The sequence below is a fragment of the Lissotriton helveticus genome, chromosome 6 (assembly GCF_964261635.1).
Source record: "Lissotriton helveticus chromosome 6, aLisHel1.1, whole genome shotgun sequence".
NCBI lineage: Eukaryota > Metazoa > Chordata > Amphibia > Caudata > Salamandridae > Lissotriton > Lissotriton helveticus.
Genome location: NC_136067.1, coordinates 1,555,971,057 through 1,555,984,873, shown reverse-complemented (window position 1 = coordinate 1,555,984,873; position 13,817 = coordinate 1,555,971,057). Strand labels below are relative to the sequence as shown.

At 40.7% G+C, this 13,817-nt stretch overlaps 1 protein-coding gene across 11 annotated transcripts in view; it reads left to right on the top strand.

Annotated features, from left to right (window-relative positions):
- Positions 1–13,817, top strand: part of REPS1 (RALBP1 associated Eps domain containing 1) — a 1,025,500-nt gene that overhangs the window by 638,059 nt on the left and 373,624 nt on the right. For 6 of the 11 annotated variants that reach the window (XM_078649357.1, XM_078649366.1, XM_078649358.1 and 3 more), the window contains exon 10: positions 11,220–11,300. The exons of the other annotated variants lie outside the window; for them this stretch is intronic. In XM_078649357.1, coding sequence (XP_078505483.1) covers positions 11,220–11,300 — 81 coding nt within the window. The remainder of the gene's footprint in view (positions 1–11,219; positions 11,301–13,817) is intronic. 11 annotated transcript variants of the gene reach the window in all.

Here is a 13,817-nt window from a genome sequence, read left to right as displayed (position 1 = left end):
GTCTCCCGTGCCCCCTTATACCCATTCCCAACATTGTTTATCCTCCATCTTGTGACTAAATTCGTCCGAAACACAAGATGGCGTACTCCCGTTACGCTACCGGTGAGCTACCCGGTTCGCGTACCAGGTAGCGCTTCCACCGCGAAAAATCGAAAAAAAGTTTATTTTATTTTTTTGCCCCGCGGGGCCCTTTAATAGCCCCCACATCAATCCTAGGGGGTCAGGAGGGGTCTACCTTGCCCCCTTTCATTCATTTCCCCCTTCGTTTATTTCCACCTCTTGTCTCTCGATCCTACCGAGAGACAAGATGGCGGCCGCTCCGGACTGTTTAGAATGTTGCCAGTCACCGGAGAGCCAATCCGCTTCTCATCGCGAAGTTCCGTTACGCGTCTGGTACGCGAACCGGGGCGCTAACCGGGACGCTGTCACAGATATATATATTTTTTTGAACGTTATTTCTCAAAATCCACTGGAGCACATATCTTGAGACCTAGCAAAGGCACATCGGGCAAACAGTCTCTACAATTTTGCCAAGTTTCATAGAAATCCATTCAGCCGTTCGAGCTAAAAGTGAGTCCAACCGCCCTATGGAAAACTCAATGTTAAAAACACGTTTTGGGACCCCCCTTTTGTCTCGGCCCCCGCTTGACGAAACCCCCCCAAACTTTCAGGGGACACTCAGAAACAGAATGAGCCATATTCCTGAAAATTTCAGCCAATTCCATCCATCAACGCCAAAGTTATTCAACATAGAATTTTCAGAAATCCCTATTCAAAAAAATCCTAACTATATATACCTACTGGCGACCGCCAGTAGGTAATATATATATATATATATATATATTTCTATGGCAAAATGAAACCCCTCATTTTGTTCCTTTTCAAATTAAATGTATTAAGTGTTACCACTTTATTCCAATCAAGATGACTTCAGGTGTGCCATACTTTTGTCATAAGTAAGACTGTTAGCGTTCTAGTTGTTCTTTAGAACACTCTGGGACATTCTGTAATTGGGCTATAGTTGGGCTACATCTGGCTGATATTTGGGCTACATTTGGGCTCTTTTGTCTCTGGTGGCCATCTTGGGGAGACTGCATATCAGAATTTTTTTAATGAAATATAAGAGGATTTGAGAAGTCACTCAAAATGTGCCCTAATTTTTCTTTCTTCAGCACTAATCATAATTTCTATGGCAAAATGAACCCCCTCATTTTGTTCCTTTGCAAATTAAATGTTTTAAGTGTTAACTCTTTATTCCAATCAAGATGACTTCAGGTGTGCCATACTTTTGTCATAAGTAAGACTGTTAGCGCTCTAGTTGTTCTTTAGAACACTCTGGGGCATTCTGTCACTGGGCTATAGTTGGGCTACATCTGGCTGATATTTGGGCTACATTTGGTTTTTTTTCTCTCTGGTGGCCATCTTTGGGCTACATTGGGCTACATTTGGGCTCTAACATATATATAGCCCAATGTAGCCCAATATATATTTTTCAAAGTTAATTTTCGTAAAAACCACTGGAGCATATATCTTGAGACATAGCAAAGGCACATCGGGCTACCAGTCCCTACAATTTTGCCAAGTTTTGTGGAAATCCATTCAGCCGTTCGAGCTAAAAGTGAGTCCAACCGCCCTATGGAAAACTCAATGTTAAAAACACGTTTTGGGACCCCCCTTTTTTCTCGGCCCCCGCTTGACGAAACCCCCCCAAACTTTCAGGGGACGCTCAGAAACAAAATGTCATTTTCCTGAAAATGTCAGCCAATTCCGTCCATCAACTCCAAAGTTATTCAACATAGAATTTTCAGAAATCCCTATTCAAAAAAATCCTAACTATATATACCTACTGGCGACCGCCAGTAGGTAATATATATATATACACTGAAAAGACCATAGATTTCACACCAGTTATAGTTAGGAATTAGCATTTAAAAAACCTATTAAATATACTGAAAAAACCATAGGTTTCACACCAGTTATAGTTAGCTGGAAGTTTTACTCACATAAAACCATTGAAATTCCCACGTTATAGTTAGTTGGACTCACTATAACTTGCGCGTGCAATGCACTGCTGATGACGTCACATATTACATCACTCATGACATGGTCAGTGACATCACTCATGACATCACTGATGACACCATCCAGTGAATGTGTGTCTTTCTGAAAAATAAATGTTATATATGTATATGTAAAAGTTGATGGAAGAATAAATGTTTAAATAAGTGTTTACATAGATTTTTTTTATTAAATTGATTGGTTAACTGGTTTATTAAGTGTATCTTAGTGAATACATATATTAGAGAGTAATGTTTAAATATTTAAATATATGTATTAGTGTTTCACTTTGTGTATAAGTGGCTGCATGGGTTGGTGAGTAGCTTCATATGTATGTATATGGGTTATTAGATGTTTTTCTTAGTATCAGTATGGTTTAGTGGGGGGTATTACTTAGCACATAGATGCATGAATGACTGACTCTCTGTATGTGTTTTGAAGACAGCATATGTGCAGGACTGTATGGGTGGATGAGTGTGTATATGTGTGTGTTAGTGAGTGAATGACTGTCTTACTAGTGTCTTTATCATTAACTACATATGTTTTAATGTAGTATGTGTGAATATTGATGTATATAAGTGAGTATATGTGAGAGTGAGGGATTGTAAGAGTTCCTGTTTAAATAAGTATGTGTTTCTATAAGTGATTGTTTAAGAGAGAAAGTATGTGTAAGTTTCCTTAGAAGTAAGGTGGTAGTGTGTGTATAGCTGTATATGCAAATAAATGGATGTTCAATAGTTTATTTGCATGTGTGAGTATGTGTGAGAGTATCTTTTGGATGACTGTCGGTGTGTAACAAGATGTATAGGTGTATCTCTACATATGATGAGCGAGTATATGTATGAGTGACTATATAGAACTGTTGTTGAATGAGTGGATGTGTATATAGATGGTGGAATTATTGAATTGGTTTTTGTAACTGGTATGGGTATCTCCGTTTTTTTGAAAATTTTACTTTCTATTATTGAATGTGTTTCAAGGGTTACATTACAGTGAAAGGAGGTCTGTCACTCTGTCACAAGGATGGTGTCATCAGTGATGTCATGAGTGATGTCACTGACCATGTCATGAGTGATGTAATATGTGACGTCATCAGCAGTGCATTGCACGCGCAAGTTATAGTGAGTCCAACTAACTATAACGTGGGAATTTCAATGGTTTTATGCGAGTAAAACTTCCAGCTAACTATAACTGGTGTGAAAGCTATGGTTTTTTCAGTGAATTTAATAGGTTTTTTAAATGCTAATTCCTAACTATAACTGGTGTGAAACCTATGTTTTTTTCAGTGAATTTCATAGGTTTTTTAAATGCTAATTCCTAACTATAACTGGTGTGAAACCTATGTTTTTTTTCAGTGAATTTCATAGGTTTTGTAAATGCTAATTCCTAACTATATATAGGGCCTCAAACCTATGTTTTTTTCAGTGAATTTCATAGGTTTTTTAATACATAATTTCTATAGCTATAAAATATAATATTTTTTATAATAAATCCTATATTGTATATTTATGTAATACTATTTTTTATGTATATTTTCCCTTTTTAAAAAATTTTTTTTGCCTTGGTGCGCTCCCGGTGAGCGGCCCGTTAGCACCATTGCCGCGAACGAAAACATCATCGTGACGTATCGCGTAGCCGCGAGATGCGTCTTATGACGCACAGCGTAAGCGCACCCGGAAGCGCCCGAGCGCTTACGATCGCGCAACGTAAGCGCCGCCGCGCACACCCGGGCGCGCACCGGGGCGCGCAGCGTAAGCGCATCGGGTCATGTGACCTGAACATAACACTTTTCATTGGTTGCTAACATTTTTTTTTACAAAGAATGAAATCCCCACCCATTTCCTTCACTACTTCTTTCACTTTTGTGACTGCAAGACCTGCCTTTTTGCTGTCGGATCTTTGTGGGAATAAAATCTTGGATTATCATGGCTGCCAGACCATCCAGCAGTGAAGATGACTCCAATGAATTTCTTGATGAAGAGGCTCCTCAGCTGAAGGTAAAAGAACACTTTATTTGGAAGTTTTTTTCTATTCCTGATGACAAGAAGAAAGTAAATGCTCCAAAAGTGGAGTGCAGGATTTGTCACACTGTCCTGTCACGGGGTGACCCCACTAAGAAATATTCATTTGGTAACTCCACAATGATTCGCCATGTGGAGAGGAGGCACCCCCAGAATTTTGCCCGGGAAAGTGTCAGGGCTCTGGCACGAGAGGCTCCCAGTGACGGGGCCTCTACTTCAACCGGAGGACAAACTGCATCAGGGAGGGAGCAATCACAAGAGCAGATTCTCAACATCCAGCCTGCTTTTAATAAAGGCGTTATTAAATGCAGATATTGCGATAAGTTACTTTGCTATGGGGAACAAAGTGTTCTACTCATGGTTCGAGCATTGGATAACCATCGCTGCCGTTTCCAGCCCTAATTTTGTTTTGTTTTTTTGCTCCTGTTGAGCAGTTTCCCATTCCCTGTTTTTGTTTTTGTTGTAAAAAAAGAAAAAAAGTTCTTTTCAGAACTACCTCCAATTCTCATCAAAGAGCTGTGTTCTTAAAAAATATATTTATTTAATCATGCAGACCCATGGTACGCTCCCCGGTGCGCGTACCGGGCGCTCCCCCGCGAAAATCGAAAAAAAAAATGTTTTCCCCCGCGGGGCCCTTTTATAGCCCCCACATCAAACCTAGGGGGTCTGGGGGGATCTACCCTGCCCCCTTATGGTCATTTCCCCCTTTGTTTTTGCCACCTCTTGTGTCTCGATCCTACCGAGACACAAGATGGCGGCCGCTCCGAACTGTTTGGAATGTTGACAGACACCCGAGAGCCAATCAGCTTTCCGCTCGCGTACTCGCGTAGCGCGTCGGGTGCGCGCCCCGGTGCGCATACCGGGGCGCGCATATAGTGTATATGTATATATTATATATGTATATATGTGCATGTTACAGGGACGTTATAGTTAGGCTGACACGTGACTCGTACAAAACCAGGGAAATACAGCAGTTAGTTACCTGAGCTATGCCCCTGCAATGCTTTGCTTATGACCTCACACAGTACATCGCTCATGACGTCTCAAATGATATCACTGATGACCTCTTAAATGACATCACTGATGACATCATCCACACTTACTCACTGATTAATCAAGCAGCTCCCAAAACTCACCCATACAGCCTCCAACGCATCCTCTAACTCACACATACTGCCACCCATGCTCCTACTCACTAGCCAGTAGTGAAGCCACTGACAAATCCAGTCATACAGATGTACAGACACGTACACACCCATACAGCCATTCGCATACTCCGTACTCTATACAAATTCTCACATACCTACTTGTGCACCCATACAGTGACTCCTACATCCTCTCACTTATCCATACAGTTACTCACATATCCACTCACTCACTCATAGATATACTGGCACATCTACCTTCTCATCTATACAGTCACTAAGACAAGTACATACTCTCCCATACAACTTCTCCAACACTCACTGATACAGCCACTCACACACCCTTTCACTCATCCATACAACTGCATACACACACTCACCAACACACACACACACACACACACACGCTCACACGCACTCGCACACGCACACTCGCACACACACACTCGCACACACACACACACTCACCCATACACACACACACTCACCCATACACACACACTCACCCATACACACACACACACTCACCCATACACACACACACTCACCCATACACACACACTCACCCATACACACACACACACACTCACCCATACACACACACACACTCACCCATACACACACACTCACCCATACACACACACACTCACCCATACACACACACACTCACCCATACACACACACACACTCACCCATACACACACACTCTCACCCATACACACACACACACTCACCCATACACACACACACACTCACCCATACACACACACACTCACCCATACACACACACACTCACCCATACACACACACACTCACCCATACACACACACACTCACCCATACACACACACACTCACCCATACACACACAAACTCACCCATACACACACACACTCACCCATACACCCACTTACAAACCCATTCATGCACTCCTACAGTCACTTGTGTACCTTGGTCCTCACCCATACAGACATTAAAATAGCTGCTCAGTCACCCCCTCAGCCACTCATACACTCTTTCATTCAGTCAGTCACTCAAAGGCTTGTAAAGCATAACTACTCACCCGTAAGGGTCTCAAGGTGCTTGGGGGAGCTGCAGTATAGTAGCCAGGGCCAGTTGGGCAGAGCAGAGGTCTCTGGTGGGTACATCTCATTCACCATTTATAGCCACCTGCACACCAGCTCACTCACCCTTACAAGTACTCACACAGCCACTCATTACTCATACACCCACACACCCCATTCACTTGTTCACACAAAAACAAACACACACACACACTCACTCACTCTTTTATGCACCACTTAAACATCCTCACGCTCACCCATATAGGAACTCCCTCAACCAATTACATTAGTAGATGTTTAACACTCAGTAACTTTAAGAAGCCACTCACAATTACTGGATGATGTAATAAGTGATGTCATGAGTGATGTCACGGACCATGTCACGAGTGATGTAATGTGTGACGTCATAAACAGAGCATTAAATGGGCGTTAGTTATAAGCTCAGCTAACTATAACTGCTGAATTTCTTTGGTTTTGTACGAGTCAAAGATCAGCCTACCAATAACATTCCTGTAACATTTCATTCTTTCAGTGAAAAAAAATACTTCCATTCACTGAAAAAACATATGATGGCACTGACCATGTCATGAGTGATGTAATTTCTAAGGTCATAAACAGTGCATTGCAGGAGCGCGTGTTATTGTTAGCTCAGCTAACTATAATTGCTGAACTTCAGTGGTTTTGTACGAGTGAAACCTGAGCCTAACTATAATTTGTATGTAACTTTTGTTTTTTTTTGAGTGAATTTCTAAGGCTTTTAATTCCACTTCCTAGCTGTAACCTACCAGTAGCCTTTGACTTTTTTTTATTACTCTCTCTCTCTATATATATATATATATATCTCAAAACGGAGCAAGTTCCATTTAAAAGCACGAAAATTGCAGCACTTGTTGACACAGGCATTTGAAAAAGGCAGTTATGCCGAAACGTGTCATGCCGGTGAATTAAAGGTTGCAAGTTACACAACGCGTATGCCCTCAGATCTTGTTTCAATGGAGAGGAGTTTGGGTATTGGACTTGAAAATATATATATATAAGATCGAAATTTGTATATATAGGGACATGAATTCTTGGAGGATCTGACCTTCCCCGTGCTCAAATCTGATTGGCTGCCAACACTTTAAACCAGGAAGTGTTGGCAGCCATCTTGGGACTCCGAGCTGAGAATATTAAAAAAAAGAGAACGTGCCAAGGTAGGAATACCCTGACCCCTTATGCCTCGAGGAGGGTGGTCCTAGAGGGCAGGAGCCGCGCTGGAGCCTAATTCCTGACAACACATATTTTTTTAAAGAGAAGCGCAGGCTTTCACTCTTCTCTATTATTTAGACCCCAGGTGGGCCAGGTCCTGGGGGCATGCAGGCTTAAATGAAAAGTAAGGAGCGGGATGCCACCTTCACCCCCTACCTCCCCCCCCCCCCCCCCCCCCCGTGGCCCAGGGACCGCTACCGCCACGGACAAATAGAAAAGAAATGAAGGGGCCTGGTAGACTCCTGGGGCTAATTTATTTGTTATGGAGGAGCCCCCCATCCCCACCCGCCGGTATCTCCCGACCCCCATCCCCCCCACCCAAGCCAAATGCAGTTTTAAAATAGGAGCCATAGATCGCCCTGGGGACCGCCACCACCCCATGGCCGGCTCCTGCTATGTCCCGCTATATAGCTGTTTGCAGTGGCTTCCGGCAGTGGCTATAAATCATAGCAATTGTAACAAGACTAAAGCTAGTTGTAATTGCCAGTTGTTGAATTACGAGTGTCAGCTAGGAGATGTTTAAAGGCTGGGCTGAGTAAGGCCAATATTAAGTTTATCGCAAATCACAGCTCTATTGCTTTAATGCTAGTGAATAGAAAGATAGTGTTTTCATGGCAAATGTTCTGCAAATTTACATTTTCTCTCCCTATAGATGTATTCTCTTAACTCCTCTTGGATATCCACATTGATGTTTTTTTATAATATACCTGTATGTAGTCTTGAAAATACATTGGTATGTATCACTTAATAGTTTATCAATTAGAGGCAGTGCTGGCCTCATTTATTGACATAGCTCCTCCACGTCAACAGTTTGCTTGAAATAAAAGTAGGTGATAACCCTGTCAATTTAGTTGTACTCCCTCCTTTGCTGGCAGTGCCGCTTTCATGTTTGGTTTTGAGGCATATGATGACTTCGGGATTTCCTATGTGTGGATCTAGTGAGAGAGTGGGGTTGTGATTTGTGTGTGTGTTTGTCTCTCTCCACACATTCCTCAGTATCTAAAGCAGTCCTTTGAATGAGTCCTCCCGACCACATTGTGGCCCCGGGTGGTATCTGGAGCACCAGTGTTTAGTCTGCCGAAGGAATGTGCACTCTTAGCCACAGTTACCATCTGTTGTATGGAGTCTATCCTGCAGTTTCCTTAGAAACTTATCTGACATACTGGGTCAATTGCAATGGCCCTCTGCAAAGACCTGCATTCAACTCGCTGCAGACAGGCGTCCAAAGCCTAAGAGTTAATTTGTTGCTTTTTATTGGTAGCTCTCAAAAGAAACATTTTTATGGGGTTATTTTTTAGTATTTTAACTGTGTTGTTCATAATAACTTTTATGGCAAAAGGCCACCTACACACTTTTGTATTTTAGGAATTTTTTATAATGGTCTTCCATCTTCTCATTTTTTTTTCGGAACACCACATCAGATGTGGACTTGCACTCTTGACAGTATTGAGCAAAAACCTTTATGTGCAACTTCAGCTAATCCTCTACTCAGCATCTCCACTGGCCAGTATTTCAAAGGTGTGCAGTCCTTATGGCCTTTGCTGCTCTTCTGCTTGCAAAACGTGTGGGTTATGAGGCGAGCATTACGTTTTTTTCTCTCCTGGGGAATGGCTTAAGATCTCAGCTTTGTGGTCTTCGCCATTTCCTTTGGCTCCCTAGTCCAGTTCACCTCTTAATAGGCATCAGCAAAGAGTTTTTCGATCCCTTGATGGGCCTTGTCTGCCAGTGTTTGAACTGGATAACTCCATTTGTTTCCAATACACAACTGATCAGATTTCCTCCGTGTTCTAAAATGGTGGATCTGCCTCCTACTGGTCAAATGTTTGGAAGCTTTGATTCCCCAAATGTGAGGTTTGGTCGCACTTGTTCACAATTTACATCTCTCGCCTATCCCTATTTTACGAGGATAGCTTGGTATTTACTGTATTGCTTCATGATTCCTGGGAAGAAAGAAAGCCCTTGTAAATCAGGGGCATGCCAGTTTGAGGCAAGACCTTGCATCACCCAGTTTAAGTAACATATCTCCCTTCCTCATCAAGAATGTATTTTGACAGGCTTCCCATATTGCTACCTATGTTACTTGTATAAAGTATAGAAAATTGATTATACTAATGCTTGCAGTGTAATGGTAACTGTTTTGGGTTCTTCCTCAGTAAAGTGTATGTCTATCAGAATAGCTTCTTTTTCATAATTGTGCTGCAGATATATAGTTCCCATGCCACCTAGTAGGGTCAATTATTCATCTTACTTGACAAATTACAAGTGTAACCTTCACTTTTTATATAATGTTTTATTTGAAACCCTTCCCAGATGTTTTTTCCACTCCAAATGTGATTCACTCCCTATTCAATACCCGATACTAATGACTTTATATTATTTTCAGGTGTGATCTATACCCTCCATCTGTTGAAAGACTTTTACCTACCCTTGATGGGTGTGAAACGAGTTGCTTTAAAATAGCAATGCATCTAACTTCTCATAGCAAGACCCAACCTGATCAGGGCTGCACCCTCCCCTTTCTTAAAACATGCCACAATAGTTCTGAAACTGGTATCTTTCTCTGTCTGCTTCTAATAATACAGGAGACATACACCTAGCCCTTAGGGTGTTTAGTTGTTCTCCACCTATACAATTTAAAATGATTGGGTCTGTGATGGTTTTTGCATCTTTGGGAATGTGTGGGCATGGCCAACCGTAATTGTGTGCCTAAATCTGGTGTTTTAATTCGACGGAAAGCATAGAGAATCGTTTTGTTTAAAACAAAGTATCGTTCCTATCAAGAGTCAATCATGTAAAGTAGTCTAGGGAAGAGGTTAACACATATGGTTAGGCCTGCTGAAGCTTACTTCAGTTAGACAAGAGTTCTTCTATAGACATTTGAAAGATAAAGATCTGTAGGGTAGAAAACCATTAAGAAAATGAATGATCATCAGAACTACTGTTACAAGTAAGTAACTTATTTATATTTTAGGACTAAGATCCTGCAAATAAGCTAATACACTTACTAAGTGCTGATTTCAATATAAATGGCGATGATTATTTGGAATGTACAACATCTTTTGTAATACTTGCATGAATAGTAACTATGAATGCTCATTTATTTAATTGCTTGTGTTGTGGCCGTTTCTTGGTTTCTAGCATGGGGAGCTGTAGGTGCACTTCTTTCTTGTGACATAGCATGATTCTGTCTTTTAAGCTCTATGCAGTCCTCGATTTGCAATAATGTGACATTGGTTTTAAGATGTCTTTGTTATACATGGGTCTCAAATGTTTGCTCTGTAACAGTTTAATTTCAAAAGTAACATGCAGAAAATCACTTTTAGGGGTTGCACTGTCTGTTAAACTGTAAGATTATAGCCTGTTTAATAGATGTAGTCTGTTCAGCAGACTCGCCAGACACACAGTTAATACAATTATGCACAACTGCCAAAACAAGAATTAATTTCTTTCTTGTAATTAAGCTGTAGATACACATTCATCCTGGATTCATCTGGCTCTAAATGTAATTTCTGAAAGTGTAGACTTGTAAACTAAATAACAGACGTTATTTAGCTTTTCATGTAACTCTTTCTTTAGTAGTCTAAACTTTCAGTGCAACCCCTTAATTCTTTAGCTAAATCTTCTCCAGTGAACTTTGATTTCATCTTTCATATCATGCTGATTTGTCTCTCCTCTGTCTCTTTAGCAGTGGGAGACATTTAGCGAACGCTCTTCAAGCTCACAAACTCTGACCCAATTTGATTCTAACATTGCACCAGCTGATCCTGTAAGTCAATCACTTAGCTTGCTTGTTTGAAATTAATCATTTTATTAACCCTGAATTTGAATACATTGTGTTCACCTGTTTTGCATGATTAAATAACTGCTTTATGGGAATGGTGGCAGGGTATTATGAAATTATTCATATATGCTTAACATTTGAAAAGGGAATTAGCAATTTCCACTTTAAAATGATTTCTTTCCCTGTCGTACATCACTTTGATTGATGCAAAGAATTATGTAAATGTGTATTTAATTCATTCATATGGATTATGCTCAATATTTTTACATGTTGCAGAACACAGATGACAGACGTTATGGGATATGTACACATATTATACTATTTTAAAATGTTTTTAGATTCATGTGCTCTATTTATGATCTGGTGCATTTGAAAGATATGCTTTTTGCCTGTGTGGTAAATTATTCTATCCCTTGTGCCTGACTATTTCTTCTCGGGCTCTATGGAAAAGGCTAGCAAGGGGGTTCGTCGACAAGCCACAAAATAGAAATCCACATTAAGTATGTTGATGGGTATGTAGTTCTGTTGATATCATACATTTATTCATCCGCAGCTTTTAACTTATTGGTGACATTTTGAAATATATTGAATCAGACATACACCAATTTTTGTGGTTGATGTTCTTCATCTGCCAAGCACCCACCGTAGTCTCTGCCTTCCACTTCCTTACTAAATGTTCCTATGGGTGACGACAGTTGCAGATTATCAGTGGTGCAACATGTGGTCTGCCTTCTGATATATTTAAAAACATTGCTATGGTTATATTCTCATTTGTAAGGAAATATGTAAACTACATCTCATGTACTTGAAAGCATTACTCACTGGATACCTCTTCTAGGAAAGATGTGGCTTTTGATCAGAATGTTCTGTACTCTTGTACTCTGTTTTGCTTGAAGCCTGGTTGCGTGTATGCTGTCTGACAGCACCCGCCCAGTCATCCCCCCAGTTTTCAAGGTGATCTTAATCTTGCATGTTGGAGATGCATGTAGAAACTGGGCTCCGTGCAGATGGGTGCTTGCACTGGGCCTCTTCAAAATTTGAGGTGAGCGTGTTCTTCTAGAAGATTTTCTGGGGCTGCATGTGGCACAGACAGGATAGAAGCAGTAATCACAATTAACTATCCTGCCAGAGGAAACAAGCCACACTGTTCAACACTGCAAATCATTATGCAGAGCAACATCTGAACTTCAACTTGGCTTGAAGGTTTTCCAGAACCAATGTTTTAATCCTTGGGAAAAGTCATTTAATTTACTCTGTTCATATACAGAAATTTAGTCTACAAAATCTTCATAATTTATAGCTGATTTCCATTCATCTTTTTCGCTTTTAGATAGTGCTGCACGAGCTTAATTTACTCAAATGACCTCTGTCTTAACAATAATATGCACTTTCTAAAACTTGGGACGTCCTTGGGACCGAGTTTGACCACCTGTCGATCCCTCTTCTTGAGTTTGGTATTCAGGTATAGAATACCCATAGAAAACATTAAATACAAATGTTTTGCTGATTATTACTTTGTTTATTTACTCCATGTGGCATCTTTGTGGCCAAATGTTGCATCCTTCAATGAACCGTCTAATCATTATAAACACCGAGGAAAAAGCTGTCTTTGAGATCAGTATACGCAGTCAGGGAGCAACTCTACAGTACTAGAAGTTAGCAAGATTTTGAGTAGGGAATATAGTTTTGGTGAGAGATCTAACCCATCTTCCTTTTAGCTGGGCACAATATATCCCTATGCCAATTTCCTTCAGAGAAAATCCTTGATCCTTATTGACGACATGCATGCAATGATTTGCAGAAAGGATTGCAAATGTCAGGAAAAAATCATTCTGGATGATGAATTGCTTCTCCTCTAAGCAGGCACCAAAGACTATCAAAGCATTGGGCACACCCAAGACCCAGGGTTGCCTTTCTCCTGAACATGGCTTATCTTCATTGAGTAAGAAGCATGGCAAAGGGTTCATATATATGGGCACGCAGCAGGTGCATCCAATCTTTCCTTCAATGTGCCACTTTTTATGCAAAGCTCAGTCCCTCCAGACACTTAAGGCTCCTCTCCTAATGAGAGTAAGCACCTACTTTGTACAACCTTCACTCTACAGCTGAAGGCCTAACTCCTCTGGATGTTGTGTGCCCGCAAGGGGTTGGGTGCAGGCCCTGCGATGAACGCCATCCAGCGCACGGCCATAGATAACTCACTTTACGTTACAAAAAAACATAGAAATTCACTGCAAAAAAACAAAGATTAAAGTTGTGTTATCATTCATTCATTCATTTTAACTTTATTTCGGTTTGTTTATGAACCATAAAAGTACATAAAGAAGAAAAATACATTGGAGCAATAAACTAATGCACAGTTACATCTCATTTTATATATATACAGTAAATCAGTTGGCATGTGGTTTATAGAGAGACGATTAAAATACTAAAACAATAAAATACACAGAATAAAAGTTTAAAACACGATAGAAGCCTAGGTTTTCCTGAAAGAAGCTGTCT